The sequence below is a fragment of the Camellia sinensis genome, chromosome 1, assembly GCF_055761805.1.
Source record: "Camellia sinensis isolate YWXY chromosome 1, ASM5576180v1, whole genome shotgun sequence".
Lineage (NCBI taxonomy): Eukaryota > Viridiplantae > Streptophyta > Magnoliopsida > Ericales > Theaceae > Camellia > Camellia sinensis.
The window spans coordinates 37,171,110-37,185,708 of NC_138961.1; the positions used below are offsets into that span (position 1 = coordinate 37,171,110).

The window sequence follows — 14,599 nt, forward strand, 5'->3', positions numbered from 1 at the left end:
TGGTCTATGGAAAGGGATCTGGCTGGGGTGGGAGGAGTTTTGGAAGAGGGTGGAGCTCAAGATGCGGTGACCTTCCTTTAGAATTGCGGTTCCCTTTGATTTTGGTATTGTCGCTGATTATAAGGTGATGGTGGGTGCTGTGCAGTCTAGCCAAGGGGTTTCAACTGTTTGGAATGTGTGCCTGCGTCTTGATGTTCAGGATTGGGTGTAAGATCAGTTGGTCGAGCTATTGGGTTTTTTATATGAGTTGCGAGTGGGGGAGGGTGGGCAGGATTCTTTGGCATGGGGGTGTCCTGGAGCTAAGGGCACGTTTTTTGTATCTTCTTTTTATGGTGTGCTTGCGCATGAGGAGGCAATTGCTTCTTCTTGGAAATGTGTTTGGGTTTCGGGTATGCCATCTAAGGTGGCCTTTTTTGTGTGGACGACCATGTTGGGGTGTATCTTGACTATAGATAATTTAATTCACCGTGGCTACATATTAGTTAATTGTTGTTGTTTGTGTTGTGGTGATGCGGAATTGTTGGATCATTTGCTCGTTTATTGTCTGGTTATTTCTCGCCTTTAGATGTTAGTGGTTGCAACTTTTGGTTTGGCTTGGGTGCAGCCAGATTCGGTTAAGGTAATCATGCAAAGTTGGGTGGGGGGTCGAGTCGGGAGGAGGAGTCGAGAGACGTGAATGCTTGCTTTTCATTGTATTCTATGGCTGGTTTGGTTGGAGCGGAATAAGCGTGTTTTTCAAGGGGTGTCTCATTCAGTCCCTTGGTTAGAAAGACGGCTACTTGGAGTTTTATATAGTTGGGTGACAAGTTCAGTTGATACTGATGTTTTGGCTTTTGTAGATTTTGTGGAGGATTTGATTTGTTAGCCCGTGGAGCCTCTATTTTTGTATCCTTTGTATCATCTTGATGCCTTTTAATAAAGTGTGGTTATTTTCTAAAAAAAAAAATATCACTAATTTTTAACTTTCAACGATAGTTTGAAAAATTCGTCACAGAAAAACGTCACTAATTATAAGTTTTAGTGACAGTTTATAAAAATCCTAACAAAAAAAGGCACTAATAGTCAATTTTTAACGACATGCAAAAAAATTGTCACAAAAAATTATTTTTAGTGGCGATTTAAAAAAAATTATTTTTAGTGGCGATTTTAAAAAAACTAATTTTCAATAGGACTTAATGGGAATTAAGTTTAATTATTAGAATCTATTGATAGTTTACCCTAATTGTAACTAAATTAATTTATCGTGTTTTTAACTAAAAAAATATATGATTTATTTTTTAAAAGCACAATTTTTTGGGGTTAAAAATGCAATAAATTGAGTAAGTTACAATTATCAGATTAACTTAATTTTTTGTGAGTACCCGACAAAATGAAAGGTTTGGATCATCGAAATGGAATATGTGGTATGCCCCACAGGCGCAAACAACACCCTCCAGTCTAAAATCTAGACGGGAGAGGATCCTCCTCCAAACAATTAAGGGTAAATTTCAAATACACCTCCTAAGATTTGCTTAAAATATGAATTGACCTTTGCAGTTTTGAAAATTACATTCTACTTCTTCAAGTCAAATGGGCCATTTTATAATAAATCATCAAACTAATTAATAGTTTTTAATAATATCAAAAATAAATTTTAATTAATAATTTAGATAATTTTATTCTTGTATAAAAAAGTAGTTAGAAATTTTAATTTTTCTGTTAATTTTGTTAAATAAATTTTTTTGACAAGAGTGTATTTATAATTTTCCAAAATGCAAGAGGCAATCTGTATTTTAAGCAAATCTCAAGACATGTATTTATAATTTACATAAAAATTAATGTTAAAAAATTTAATTTGTTTTTGTTACAGCTTTTTCCTTGATTTCTTTTTTTTTTTTTTGAAACGACCAAAAAAAAACCTTTATTGATGATAATCAAGCAATACAATTACAGAGATGAACATCAGCAAAGACCGATGGTACAAAAAACAGTAAAGCTATACTAGCCAATCCCAATTAGGTTGGCACCAGCTAACTAGTCCAATCATCTGCTAGCACCACCCAAAGTTGGAGAGAGTCCAACCAAACAAGAAAACCAAAGAAAACATAGTGAACAAGCCAAACTCAAAACAAAGGTCTTTGAATAACTGTGAGTGTTACACTCTTCTCCACATCTCACTTGCCTTCGATTTATCACAAAGTCCTGCACTGAAAAATGATGCTCTGAATAACTTGGTTTCATTTATAATGCAATTGTCATCTTTATCACTTCACAAAGCGCCACCAAATTTGGAATAGATGCATTGAACACACAATCATTCCTATGCGTCCAGAGAGACCACAACACAACAGGGGTACTCCTCTCCAAATCTTCCTCCCTTTACTCCTAAAACATTGTCCATTCCATCATAAGAGAATGCCTTCAACAGATTCAGGTAAAGCCCCTTCAATATCCCACCAATTCAGCATTGCAGATCACACCTTCCAAGCAAAGGGGCAAGAAACCAACACATGATTCACTAACTAAAGTAAACTTGTTCAATAAAAAATAAATTTGTCAAATAAGCTAAAAACAAATTTGGCAAATAGATTTTCCTATTAAAAAGAAATAACAAATAGAATTTTTAGTTAATAAATTTACTTTAACGAAGACTCAAATCGAAGCCAAACCATGGTACTGAAATCAATCGGCAAGAATAAATATTGAATATAAACATACCTTAATACTCAATACAAAAATAATTCTATATTTATTACATTTTTATATAATACTCCCTCTATCATATATTATGGGTAAAACACCAATAAATCTCAAATTTTAATTTGTTAAACCATTTGGTCCTACCTTTTATTTTGTAGACTAATAAGTCCTATTTGAATGTTAAAAGCTCACTAAAGGCCTTTTTTAGATTTCCATTCTTTCCGAACATCAGCAACATTAACTACACCAACAACATCATCAACATCATCAAACATCAACTATATCATCAAACATCACCAAACATCATAACACATCATCAAACATCAACTACATCATCAAACATCATCACACATCACCAACATTATGACCATCATCAAACATCAACTACATGTTCAACCTCATCAAAAATCACCAACATCATAAAACATCATCAACATCAACTACATCATCAAACATCATCATCACCACCAAAAGAACTCATGGTCCAGACACAGAACATGAATGAACCAATAGCTCGGTGGCGGAGGCGAGTGGTTGTTGGGTGACGCCAACGGTGCTTTCAATTCGAAACACTTTGGATTTACTATCTATCTATTTATATACATACATAAACTTGTATGTGTGTATGTTTTGATTCAGATTTTACACTTGAAATTCTTGGAAAACTCTGCGATTGAGATTTCAACTCTTCCATGGCGACGGAGCCGGAGTCCGTCACAGCGGCACTGCCCTCACCGACTGAGTTCACTTGCTCAGAAAGCTCAGTCTTCCACACGGTTATGGCACTCATCATTTGGCTCGGCGCCATCCACTTCAATGTCGTCGTCGTCTTGGCTTCCTTCCTCTTCCTCCCCCTTCCCAAATTCTTCATATTTGATGAAGACATTATCCTCACCCATCCGCCATTGCTGATGTTTGATGAAGACATTAACTACACCAACAACATCATCAACATCATCAAACATCATATATCAAAAACATATCACACCAAAAATAAAAAGGACTAAATGGTTTAAGAAAAAACACTTAGGACTAACTAGAGTAACATTTACTAAAATGGGATTTATGAGTAATTTTACCATATATTATTGGTTCATTTTGTTACTTTTTGATATCCCAAAATAGTTGTCCATTTTAAAAATTCAAAACAAAAAAATTTGTATTATTTCAAAACTATCCTTTAAAATGATTATAATAATGGAAATAAAGGGGATAATATGAAAAATCAATAAATTTTGATTCGACTTCAAAACAATAATTACATATTTCTTTAAAAAAGTTAGAATTTTCAAAAAGTAACTAACATTGTGAGATAGAGGGAGTATTATATTTGTTTACCATTTTATTTGTTATCACAATATTGACATAATGGGTTTATCACTCATGTACCTCTAACACAAAATTGATTACTAGATTGATAAATAAATAATTATTATAGCATTACTCTATAAAAATATAAATAAAATTAGACGGGCATCCATTATCCTATCTAACATAATCACATAATCTCATTATCACATGAAATTTCTAACTAATTAAAGATATCAAAATTGATTACTAGATTGATAAATAAATAATTATTATAGCACTACTCTATAAAAATATAAATAAAATTAGACGGGCATTTATCCTGTCTAACATAATCACATAATCTCACTATCACATGAAATTTCTATCTAATTAAAGATATCATCACGTAATATTATTATCGTACTTAACCTAAGCACAATTTTTATGAGTTTGGATCCTCTGTTGTGACATCTTGTGGCACTTCTTGCCGTGGTGCCAAAACGGTGTCGTTTTGCTTAAATTTTTTTTTTCTCTTTTCCCCTGTTTTCATCTCTTTCTAAGCTCTCAAATTACAGAGAGCTAAGAACCTTAAGCACTTTAAGCACAAACGATCGAAGACAAATATGAGGGCTATGGCGGCAGCATGGCCATGGCAACCACATCGTTTTTGGTGAAGGGATATGGAAAAAAAAAAGAGAATCGGTTCTCAATCTTTTTTTACACAGAGAGAGAGAAAAGAGAGAAGCAGCATTGAACAAGAAGAAAAGGATCGATAGCTGTCGACAAAGCATTCGAAGCTGCCGACAAAGAAAAATTCGCTCTGAGTCGCTTGTTGATTTGAATTATACTTATTCAATTTTTCAACCCAATGGTGTTCTTGGTTTGTTGTGTGAAATTAACATCTTGGTTTTCTCTTGATTTAAATTGATACTCAAAATTTTAAAATTTATTGAGGAGCTTAACAGTAAGTTTTAATAGGTTATTGTCTAATAAGTCTTTTGAGAATTAATCAGTATTTTTGGTTTGAATTTTTTGAATTAAATTTTTTGAAAATTGAGTTTTTTAGTTTTTGTGTTTTTTAGTTTTTAGTGAATATTTTTAAAATTTTAAACATTTTTTTTTACTTTTTAGGTGCACCTTACTTAGATGTATCTAAAAAGTAAAAAATTTGTGAAAAAATATTTTTAAAAATTAATAAACACATAAAAATATAAAAAATATATTGAATTCTCGTATTTTTTTTTTCTATTTTTGGTATTTAATGAATTTTCAAAAGGTTTTTTTTCAAAAAAATTTTACTTTTTAGGTAAATGTATGTTAGGTATGTTTAAAAAATAAAAAAATTTGCTCAAAATATTAAAAAATTCAGTAAAAATAAAAAAAATACGGAAAATAAAAAAATAAAATTTTCTGAAAAGTATTTTTGAAAAATGATAACCAAGCATAGTGAATAGCATTTTTCATCAAACACTATTAAAAAAAGTCACAAATTGTTAATTTCAGCGACAATTTAAAAAATCGTTATTAAAAAGGTCACTATTTTTCAATTTTCAACAATATTTTAAAAAATGCGTCATAGCAAAATGTTACTAATTGCAAGTTTTAGCGATAATTTACAAAAACTGTGACAAAAAAAAAAAAAAAAAATCACTAATTGTTAATTTTTAGCGACATGCAAAAAATTGTAACAAAAAATTATTTTTAGTGATGATTTTATTAGAACTTATTTTCAAAAAGATCTAATGGAATTAAATCCAACTATTAAGACTCATTGGTAGTTTATCCAAATTTTTGTGGATCCCCCAATTCTGGGTTTGTTTTTGTGCTGTTCTATTTTATAAAATAGATGTGTTGGTTTATCTTTTGATTCAAATTGATGTTCAAAATGTCAAAGTTTGTGTGTCTAGTTTACAAGTTAAAAAATCCAGCCAAATGCAAGATCCAAAAACAAAAAATCTAATATTCTTTTCTTTACTTCGAAAATTTGAGATTCCAATTCTGTTCATCAGTTTTCCCCATTATCAAACCAAAAGGGGAAAACAAAGTAATCCCAAAATCACAAACAGAAAATCAGTAGAATTTCTACAGAACTTCTCAAATAAGAATGTACAAACTCAAAATTTGCCTCTTCTTGGGTGTTGTTTTCAATCTGTCCATTAGGATATTGACGATTGGTTTGAACCCATTTGCCGATACTGACGAGGATGATATTGGAAGTCTTGCTTGAGAGGGGCATTGGCAGAGACGATTGCATTTGTATGTGATGAGAGCTACTGAGAAGGTTATGACGTGAGTGAAGACCTCGTTCCCACCACAACCCATTCTCTCTCTCTCTCTCTCTCTGTCTCTAAGATCGGAGATGGCTGTTTCAAACTCAGCCATCTCTAGCAAGCAAAGGTTGAGATCTGAAAGAAAAAAAATAGTTCCCACAACCCATTTTCCTCTCTCTCTCTAGGATCGGAGATGGCTGCTTCAAACTCAGTCATCTCTAGCTCTCAAAGGTTGAGAGCTGAAAAAAGAAATGTTACAGAACAATGTCATTTTGAAACCATCACACAGGACTCTTGGACTCAGGACTCTTGGACTCCTATTATTATCGTATTCAACCTAAGCACTATTAATATTATAGAAGATGCATTCTATTACATTTATCATTTCTCTACTGTAATTTTTAAATTATCTATCATACATTATCATTATTACAAAAAATCACTTTCTTTTGTACACAAACTAAACTCTTTCATTATCAAAAAAAAAAAAAAAACAACAAAAAAACAAAACAAACTAAACTCCTACTATGCTTGATCCAATTATATGATCCAAACCTAGAGGCCCTTCCAACTCCAACAATCCGACCCTTAGCAACGTGTTTGGAACTCAAAACATTAGGGGAAGGTTTTTTCAACATGGCTGGGAGTTGAACAGGACTTGATCCTTGCCTTTTCAGCACAAATAAACGGTTCAATTTCAAGAAATAACTTGAAAATCATAACAGGCCTTCCAAAAACCAGTTCAGAACCACAATATTCCATCTCAATTTCCCTAAGATTCTAACAAAAGTACTGTTGTTTTCTACATAGCAATTTTACCACCACAAAAAAAGCAAATTTAGATCAATGAAGGACCACCTCCATGCTCAAGATCAGAAAAGATATTACAAATCTTTCTCGAAATCAAATGTGAGCAAAATTCTCAAAGTGGCCAAACAAGCACTAACAGCACAGAAATATCTTGAAAATGAATGAGTTCAACAAAGTCAGTTACAGGATTTGAGCAGCTGTGTTCAATTTTTCGGCAAGGCTTAGTTGCGTTCTTGTGATGCTTGACAAATAAAGCAAGAGTAATTGGTCCTGCCAAATGCAAATTCACAGTAAGATACAGGCATAACTGTTGCAATAAACAACCATACATAGAAGTAAATTCATTTCCATTCTCTTATCCCTTCCCTCAACAATCCGCAATCCAAACATAGTCCTCAGGTGCAAAACAACATCATTAAAGAAATCAAATGACCCATTCATCACATGTTGTAGTAATGAACCAAAATCAATTTAGAAAAGTAATATAAAAAGGATATAAAGAAAAAGATTCCCCACCCCTTTTATTAAAGAAAAGAGCAAAATCACACGAGGATTTAAAAATGAAGCTAGGCACCTGTAAACTATCATTCACGAGCCTATCAAACGCTGACGGTGATATTTTGGGAATGGAATTAACGGTATCTGATATGAATCTCCCAATGTTATTATCAGGTGCAATGCGGCCTTCCTGAGAAATGAATAGATAGTGACTGAATCAGGTAAAAATCACTGGAGAATGAAAATAGTCAAAGAGGATAGAATTGGTCTTCTCACCACAACATCATCAACATATTTGTAGACATCATCAATCAGAGCTAATAACCGTTCCATTGATGCTTCCATTCCTTCCAAATCATTTGGGAGTTTGTCAACCATTGTTGTCTTAAGGATGTCAACTACAATCATATATTTTTCCCAGTCAAAATTTGCATCACGATTGTAAATCACATCAAACTAGTAAGGGTGCTTAGTTTTAAACAGCATTTCTGTGCTGACTTTTGTTTAACCAACAACACTTACAATAGTTTTGGCAGAAAATAACACATCAATTGGAAATAAATAAGAAAAACACGTAAAAAGACAGTTTATATGTGTGCGTAAGACAGCAATAAATTAACACCAGAAAAGAACTAAAGTTTCACCATTCTACTATCAAGATAAATTCAAGCATCATTCTGATTTCACAGCAAATGTAATATTAAGGGGGGAAAATTGTGCTTCAAATCAGAACTGGATTTAGAAAATGTTACAAAAAGTTCATATGCATTAAACTGATACCTTCAACATTAGCAAGGTTGAATATCATGTGATGCCATGTAATCAACAAACTAGGATCATAGATGAACTCTTAACTTTTGAGAATAAAGAGCCTCAGCTATGGGGAAGAAAATCCATAGAAATATTTGAAAATGGGTGATTGATTAAAAAACTTCTGAAAATTCTTCCTTTGGAAAGGCTTTCATCAATTTTCCAAGCTCTCAATTTGGTTTTAATTCTTGAATAACAAGCACCATCAACCACAGATGCCCCAGTGGTTGATGAGATTACAAGATTCTCACTCAATGAAAATATTGGATACCTACCAAAAACATATAGTCCCAAAAGCAATAAGTTCGGGTAAGCACTGACCAAAAGAAATATTCCTACAAACTAAGCTTTAATGAGCAACTTAAATATCAAATCTGGAATTAATTCCCTAGAGACAAAAGTTGGCAGAGATTTTAAGAAACACGGACATAGACACGCAACACAGACACACAACATGGCAGACATGCCGACATGACAATACATAGTTTTACATATAGGACGTGACAAAATATATAGTATTCAAGGTTATTAAAATCGGGATCCTACGTTGGATCGTTGGGGTGTTTATTGGATCAGATCGAGAATCATAAGATCCTACCGAAAAAGACAAATTATATAATAATTTAATTTAAATAAACATTTCTTAAAAAGTATACACAAAATGAACCTATATTCTATTAATAAGAAGTGAAGATATTGTGAAAAATATAATACTCCATGTAAAATGTAAATATAATATTATACAATAGAAAACTCGATGGTAAAAATTTTGTATTTCATCAAAAACGAAAGTGAAGAAGAAGAATTCTATAACAAAATAATTTACAATCTACAATAATGCATAAAAAGTGAAGAAAAAATATTTAACAAAGTTGGATATAAAAATAGATTAAGAACTCAAAAGAACAGTTTAACCAAATGATAAGATTTGTCGTTAGCATCCTTAGTGGAGCGGATTCGAGTCACAAAAATAATCTCTCCAAAAATTAGGATAAAGTTGCAATCATCTTACCTTCCTTAGACTCTACTAAAACTAAGTTTGTTTTTTCGACTAGTTAATTTTCTTAAATTACCACAATAATTGAATGTTTGTTTCCTATTTTGTTTTTCTTAGTCTATTTGATTCGATACTACTTAATTTTTATTATTTATTTTGATCACATAAATTGGTATTTAGACAACAAACATAAAACTTACAATAAAATATGTCATACAATACAAAACAAGGCTTGTAAATTGAATCGGATAGGATCACATTCGGATCGAGATTCCACAATCCTATAAGATCCTATTTCCAAGATCGAAAGATCCTACCTATAAGGAATTTTTTACACGATCCGGATTGATTGTACTCAAATGGATCGTAAAATCGTATGATCGTAAGATCCGAATCGGGATTCTGATAACTATGATAGTATTATATATTTACTATGACAAATATATGAATATATCATTGAAAGATAATTAAAAAAGAAAAAAGAAAAAAGAAAAAAAGGAAGCAACATAACACTAACTCCTATAAATTTAGATCATCTTTCTCTTACTATTGTATCCTATGTTATTTTGTTCAAATATATAATTAGTTTGTGGCTAGCTAAGTGACGGATATGTGTGTCCTCTAAATTTCCAAAGAGTGCCCGGGTCTAGAAAAATTAAAAACTATAGGACCTGTTTGGACAAGTGTTAGACATGTGTTGAAAAATGTCCGATGAGTGTCAGTGTCTAACATGGACACGACACAGACACCACACCTTGTTATAAGTATTCTACTTCTTAGGCATAGATTCTATCTGTATCTGCCATCATATACAAGCACATGTGTGTGTGTCTATGAATGCAGGTAGTGAAGATTTTACTGCAAAACCAGGGAGTTCAGGTAAATACATACAGCCAACCCTCTCAGCTTCAACCATGCGTAGATCCAACGGAATTTCTTGAAATTGTGCAGCAAGTTGCTGATCTCCAAGAGACAAACTAACAGAGACAAAAGCTTTTATGCTAGTCTCTCCATTACTGAATCCTGTATCAACAGTCAGATGAACAGGGTTTGTAACTTCTCTGGAATAAAATTCATGAATCAAAGCACTCCCTCCTGTGACACCAAAGCCTGTTGAAAACCTGCATCATTTTAATATGCAGAAGAGAAAAATATTTTAATCCATAAGAAAATAGATAATTGGTATACTTCCTAATAATACTATAACAGTAACATTAAAAGTGACTAACTACTCGTGAAATTGAACTACACAGCTAAGATAATAAAATGTGGAATATCATTATATATTCATGAACAGATTCCCTAATTAAAAAATGAAGGCTGATTCCTATGGAAGCAGCATAAGGAAGAATAATCAGAATGTAAGGCCACATGATGCAGATCATAGGAAGCCAAAGAATGAGAAATTTGGAAATATAGAATTTTCTTAATTTTTTTTGTTATCGAACTTACTCTTCAGAATGGCAACCTGGATCCCAAACATGTCTAGACCACGTCGGACTAATTATATATGTCCCAGCCTTGTCCAGATCAAAATAAATAAATAATTTCGGACATACCATGTGTGTTTTACACGTACCCAACTGGGCTCAAGGTGAATTTGTGTCCAATACATGTCAGACTAAGAAACACAGACATGGAGATGGATAAGGACACGTGACACGACATGGACACACCCACACAGATATTTCCAATAAATGTAGGATACAATAAATGGGAGCACACACGCAAAATATATAGTTTTATATATCAATTATATGTCATACATAATGGAAGGGTAACTAATTATTATGTCATATATATGAATAGCAATTCAAGATAATAACAAAATGCAATGTAATACCAATTTCTAAAGTCTAACATAGTGAAGTAGATATAAATTTATATCGTTTCTCTTTTATGATTGAATTCCATAATATTTTATTTAAATTTGTAATGTGTTTCATGTATGTGTGAGTGATACATATGTTCCTCAAGTGTATTAAGTGTATTTGAGTCCATACAATTTAGAAAAATAGTACAAAATGTTTGGATGTGTGTTCAATAGGAGTCGAAAAGTGTCCAACGAGTGTTCATGACACAGACACAACATGCTACTTTCTTACATGTGTTAATTCTTCTTAGGTGACAGACATAGCCATGACAACCATTTTGGTGTGTCTATACTTCACTCATTCACAAATCTACAACCGTTGGGGTAATTGAACACTTCGCCAAACTGCTTAAAATCTAAGTTTAACATGTTTTCCACTTAACCAAAAATTCCAAAAGAACAACAATTTTGCACCTAGCTCTCATATGGTGTTTGGTGTCCAAATGCATATAGCAATACTAACTGACAAATACAAGGAAAGCTTCAATTTCAATCTGAAGATGCACATAGCTCAATGTGTGTAGCAAAATACAAGATAAATTGAACAAGGCTTTCAAGTTGATTCAACTTAATTGTCTGAACAGAAGACAACCAAAATCAACAGAGTCCACATTTCATACAATTACGGTTAATTCATGGATCCAAAGATTTTGCATTTTCTTCCTTGCATGAAGGTTTCTCACAACACAATTAAATTTAACCAAGAATTTAGCAAGAGTTCTAGTATAATAGTTCTCATCCACCATGAAACAAGATGCTAACAAATAAAAAATTAATGAATCATGACTTTTTCTTGCCGCGAGCCACAGATTTACTATTCAGAAAGGGTATAGCTGTATTGAAGAAGAATACTTAGATGATTAGACCCCATTACTTTGACCTAAAGAAGAGAGAGAGACAGCCTTGAGAATTTTCATTATCTATAATAGAAAGCAAAACCAACATGAAACTCAAGAAAACTCCCACCTCTCACACCCACCAAACTCAACTAAGTAAAACAAGGATTTAAGGATATCACATCCACATTCTTTTTGATAAAGATACAACCAGCAAGTGTGAACCAATATAATCTTCCATTGGCACCCAAGAAAGGTATGAAGAAAAAATTTACTAATGTAGAAGACCTAGAACACAATTTTAAAAAACAAGAATCAAATACAGACAAGTTGGGAGAAAATCCACAACAAATAATGGAAACAGGCACAACCAGGTAAAAGCTCATGCATAACATTAACAGCATCATCCTTGTAAAAAACAGCTGCAGTGTCCATTCACCAAAACAAGCAGACTACAAAAATTAATAAAGTTAGACCTACATAAGGTCTCCAGGAAAACAAAAAGCACCAAATATAAAAAGGAGAATACTAGTCTGAAGCTGTCAACGACTAGATGCAGCCTGTTAGTGCACTATTCGTTATTTTCTACTTGAAATCTTTGATCATATACGTTGTTTTGGTAGAAGCACCAAGTCAAGCAGACTACAAAAATTAATAAAATTAGACCTACATAAGGTCTCCAGGAAAACAAAAAGCACCAAATATAAAAAGGAGAATACTAGTCTGAAGCTGTCAACGACTAGATGCAGCCTGTTAGTGCACTATTCGTTATTTTCTACTTGAAATCTTTGATCATATACATTGTTTTGGTAGAAGGAACAAGCAAACAGCACAGATTCATAACTAAACACGAGTTCAAATTATCCAACTGAATATATGGAAAGCATCAATATTAAAACAAACATGTTCCATATAAAACAAGATCAACGTAAATATAACAAAACAAGGTGATTGGCTTTTTTTATGAGATTAAGAAACAAGGACTAGTAGGATGAGAAATTACCATCCAACAATGACTTCTTTTGGGTTCACCTTCAGGTGGGATTGTAGCATATTATGATGATAGTCTATATCCAGTGCAACCTACAACCATAACAAACAAAAAATAATAAAAATTGGGGACAAAGGAAATAAGAAATACGAAGTAAGAAGAATACACTAGATGGCCCTCATGTGAACACGTACACACAAATCTCTCACTATTTGGCGGAACTAGTGTCTAGTAAGGAACTATTAGAATAAATTTCAGTGAATGGATAAATTTTTTTTATAAGTACTTTTTTGTGAATGAATGAACGAACTGGATTTAGGCCAACATTGTTTCCTTACTCAATTCCTTGAAGAATTTCCACATATCTAAAATTTAATACCCTCATGTTACCCCAATTCAGAACTACAATTACCCTGCAAATCCATTGCTATGAACAGATATCTTTCTACCAATTTGTGAAAGTTCAAACCTAGTAAAAGTCTACAAATTAGCTTCTTTTTTTTTTTTTTTTTGGGGGGGGGGGGGGGAACAGTATTAGGGCATCTCCAGCCGTTGACACAAAACTATATCAAATTCAAATTTAGGTATTAAAAAAAAACACTCAAAAAACCTCTCTACTATCAAATTGAGTTTTACCCATTTTTAACCCAAATCAAGGGAGACTCAAATGTTTACTCAAAATTTCAAGGTCGCAGATGTCAAATCTACAATTTATTCATAATCTGAGTTTATCGTGTTTCATATCAAATAAAACTGAACGTAGGAGTCGTAGTTTTTGAGCGTTTCTCTTATTTTTCATCTAGTTTTTTTTTTTTTTTCTTCGAGAAACAAACAGAGTGTGAAGGAAAGGCGGAAGCAAAACCTGATCAGAGGACTCGTTGTGAGGAACGGCGTAAGAGTTGCGAATATCAACGGTGCCATCAGGCAAGACGGAGCCGAGAAGAGTTCCGATGACTCGCTCGGCCTGGTCGGGTCGCCGGACGTAGCAGTCACAGATGTTGAAAATCACCAGAGGATGGACCTTCGCTGAGACGCTCGTCGACGACGGCGAAAACTGCAACACCGTTGGATTGCTCGTCGCCATTTTTCTGATCTTTGATTTGGTATCCGAGAGAGAGAGACAGAGAGAGAGCAGTGATGGTGTGAGGATCTAGGGTTTGAGGGAAATCTGGAAAGAGATGAAGTGGATGGAATTGTTTGGTGGTGGGCTTGGCCCAATATATAACGGCTGGGTCACAACATCAAGTTTTTATGAATGTTTTGGTTCTTGGATCCAATCATAGACTAACTAACTGTTTGGGCCAGCTTGAATATGACTTGATTAGAGATTTTATTTTAATTTTTAAATTCTCAGGCCAAAAAAATTATTTTCTAAAGGGTGATAATATACAAATAATAAAAACTTTATACATAATTTTCATACAGTCTTTCAACACTATTATGATACTTTCATGAACTTCACGAATCTGAAATTAATCATGCAGCATTTTCAACAATTCTTATCTTTTACTACAAAATCTTGTAAAATATTGCAAATAATTCATA

At 33.0% G+C, this 14,599-nt stretch overlaps 1 protein-coding gene across 1 annotated transcript; it reads right to left on the reverse strand.

Annotated features, from left to right (window-relative positions):
• Window positions 1–6,984: 6,984 nt before the first annotated feature.
• On the reverse strand, window positions 6,985–14,311 carry EIF2 (eukaryotic translation initiation factor 2). Its single transcript, XM_028216528.2, has 6 exons — window positions 13,917–14,311; window positions 13,067–13,146; window positions 10,246–10,475; window positions 7,824–7,945; window positions 7,624–7,737; window positions 6,985–7,319 (listed from the first exon to the last, which is right to left on the reverse strand). The coding sequence occupies exons 1-6, from the start codon at window positions 14,136–14,138 to the stop codon at window positions 7,230–7,232; spliced, it is 858 nt and encodes a 285-aa protein (XP_028072329.1). The 5' UTR covers window positions 14,139–14,311; the 3' UTR covers window positions 6,985–7,229.
• Window positions 14,312–14,599: the final 288 nt, after the last annotated feature.

Bases quoted from the DNA above. Each gene is read 5' to 3' on its own strand.
- EIF2 (XM_028216528.2), bottom strand. From the start codon at position 14,138: ATGGCGACGAGCAATCCAACGGTGTTGCAGTTTTCGCCGTCGTCGACG. The intron at 7,738-7,823 runs GTGAGAAGACCA...TTCATTTCTCAG, and splicing joins AATATGTTGATGATGTTGTG to GAAGGCCGCATTGCACCTGA. The intron at 7,320-7,623 runs GTGCCTAGCTTC...TGCATTTGGCAG, and splicing joins TCGTGAATGATAGTTTACAG to GACCAATTACTCTTGCTTTA.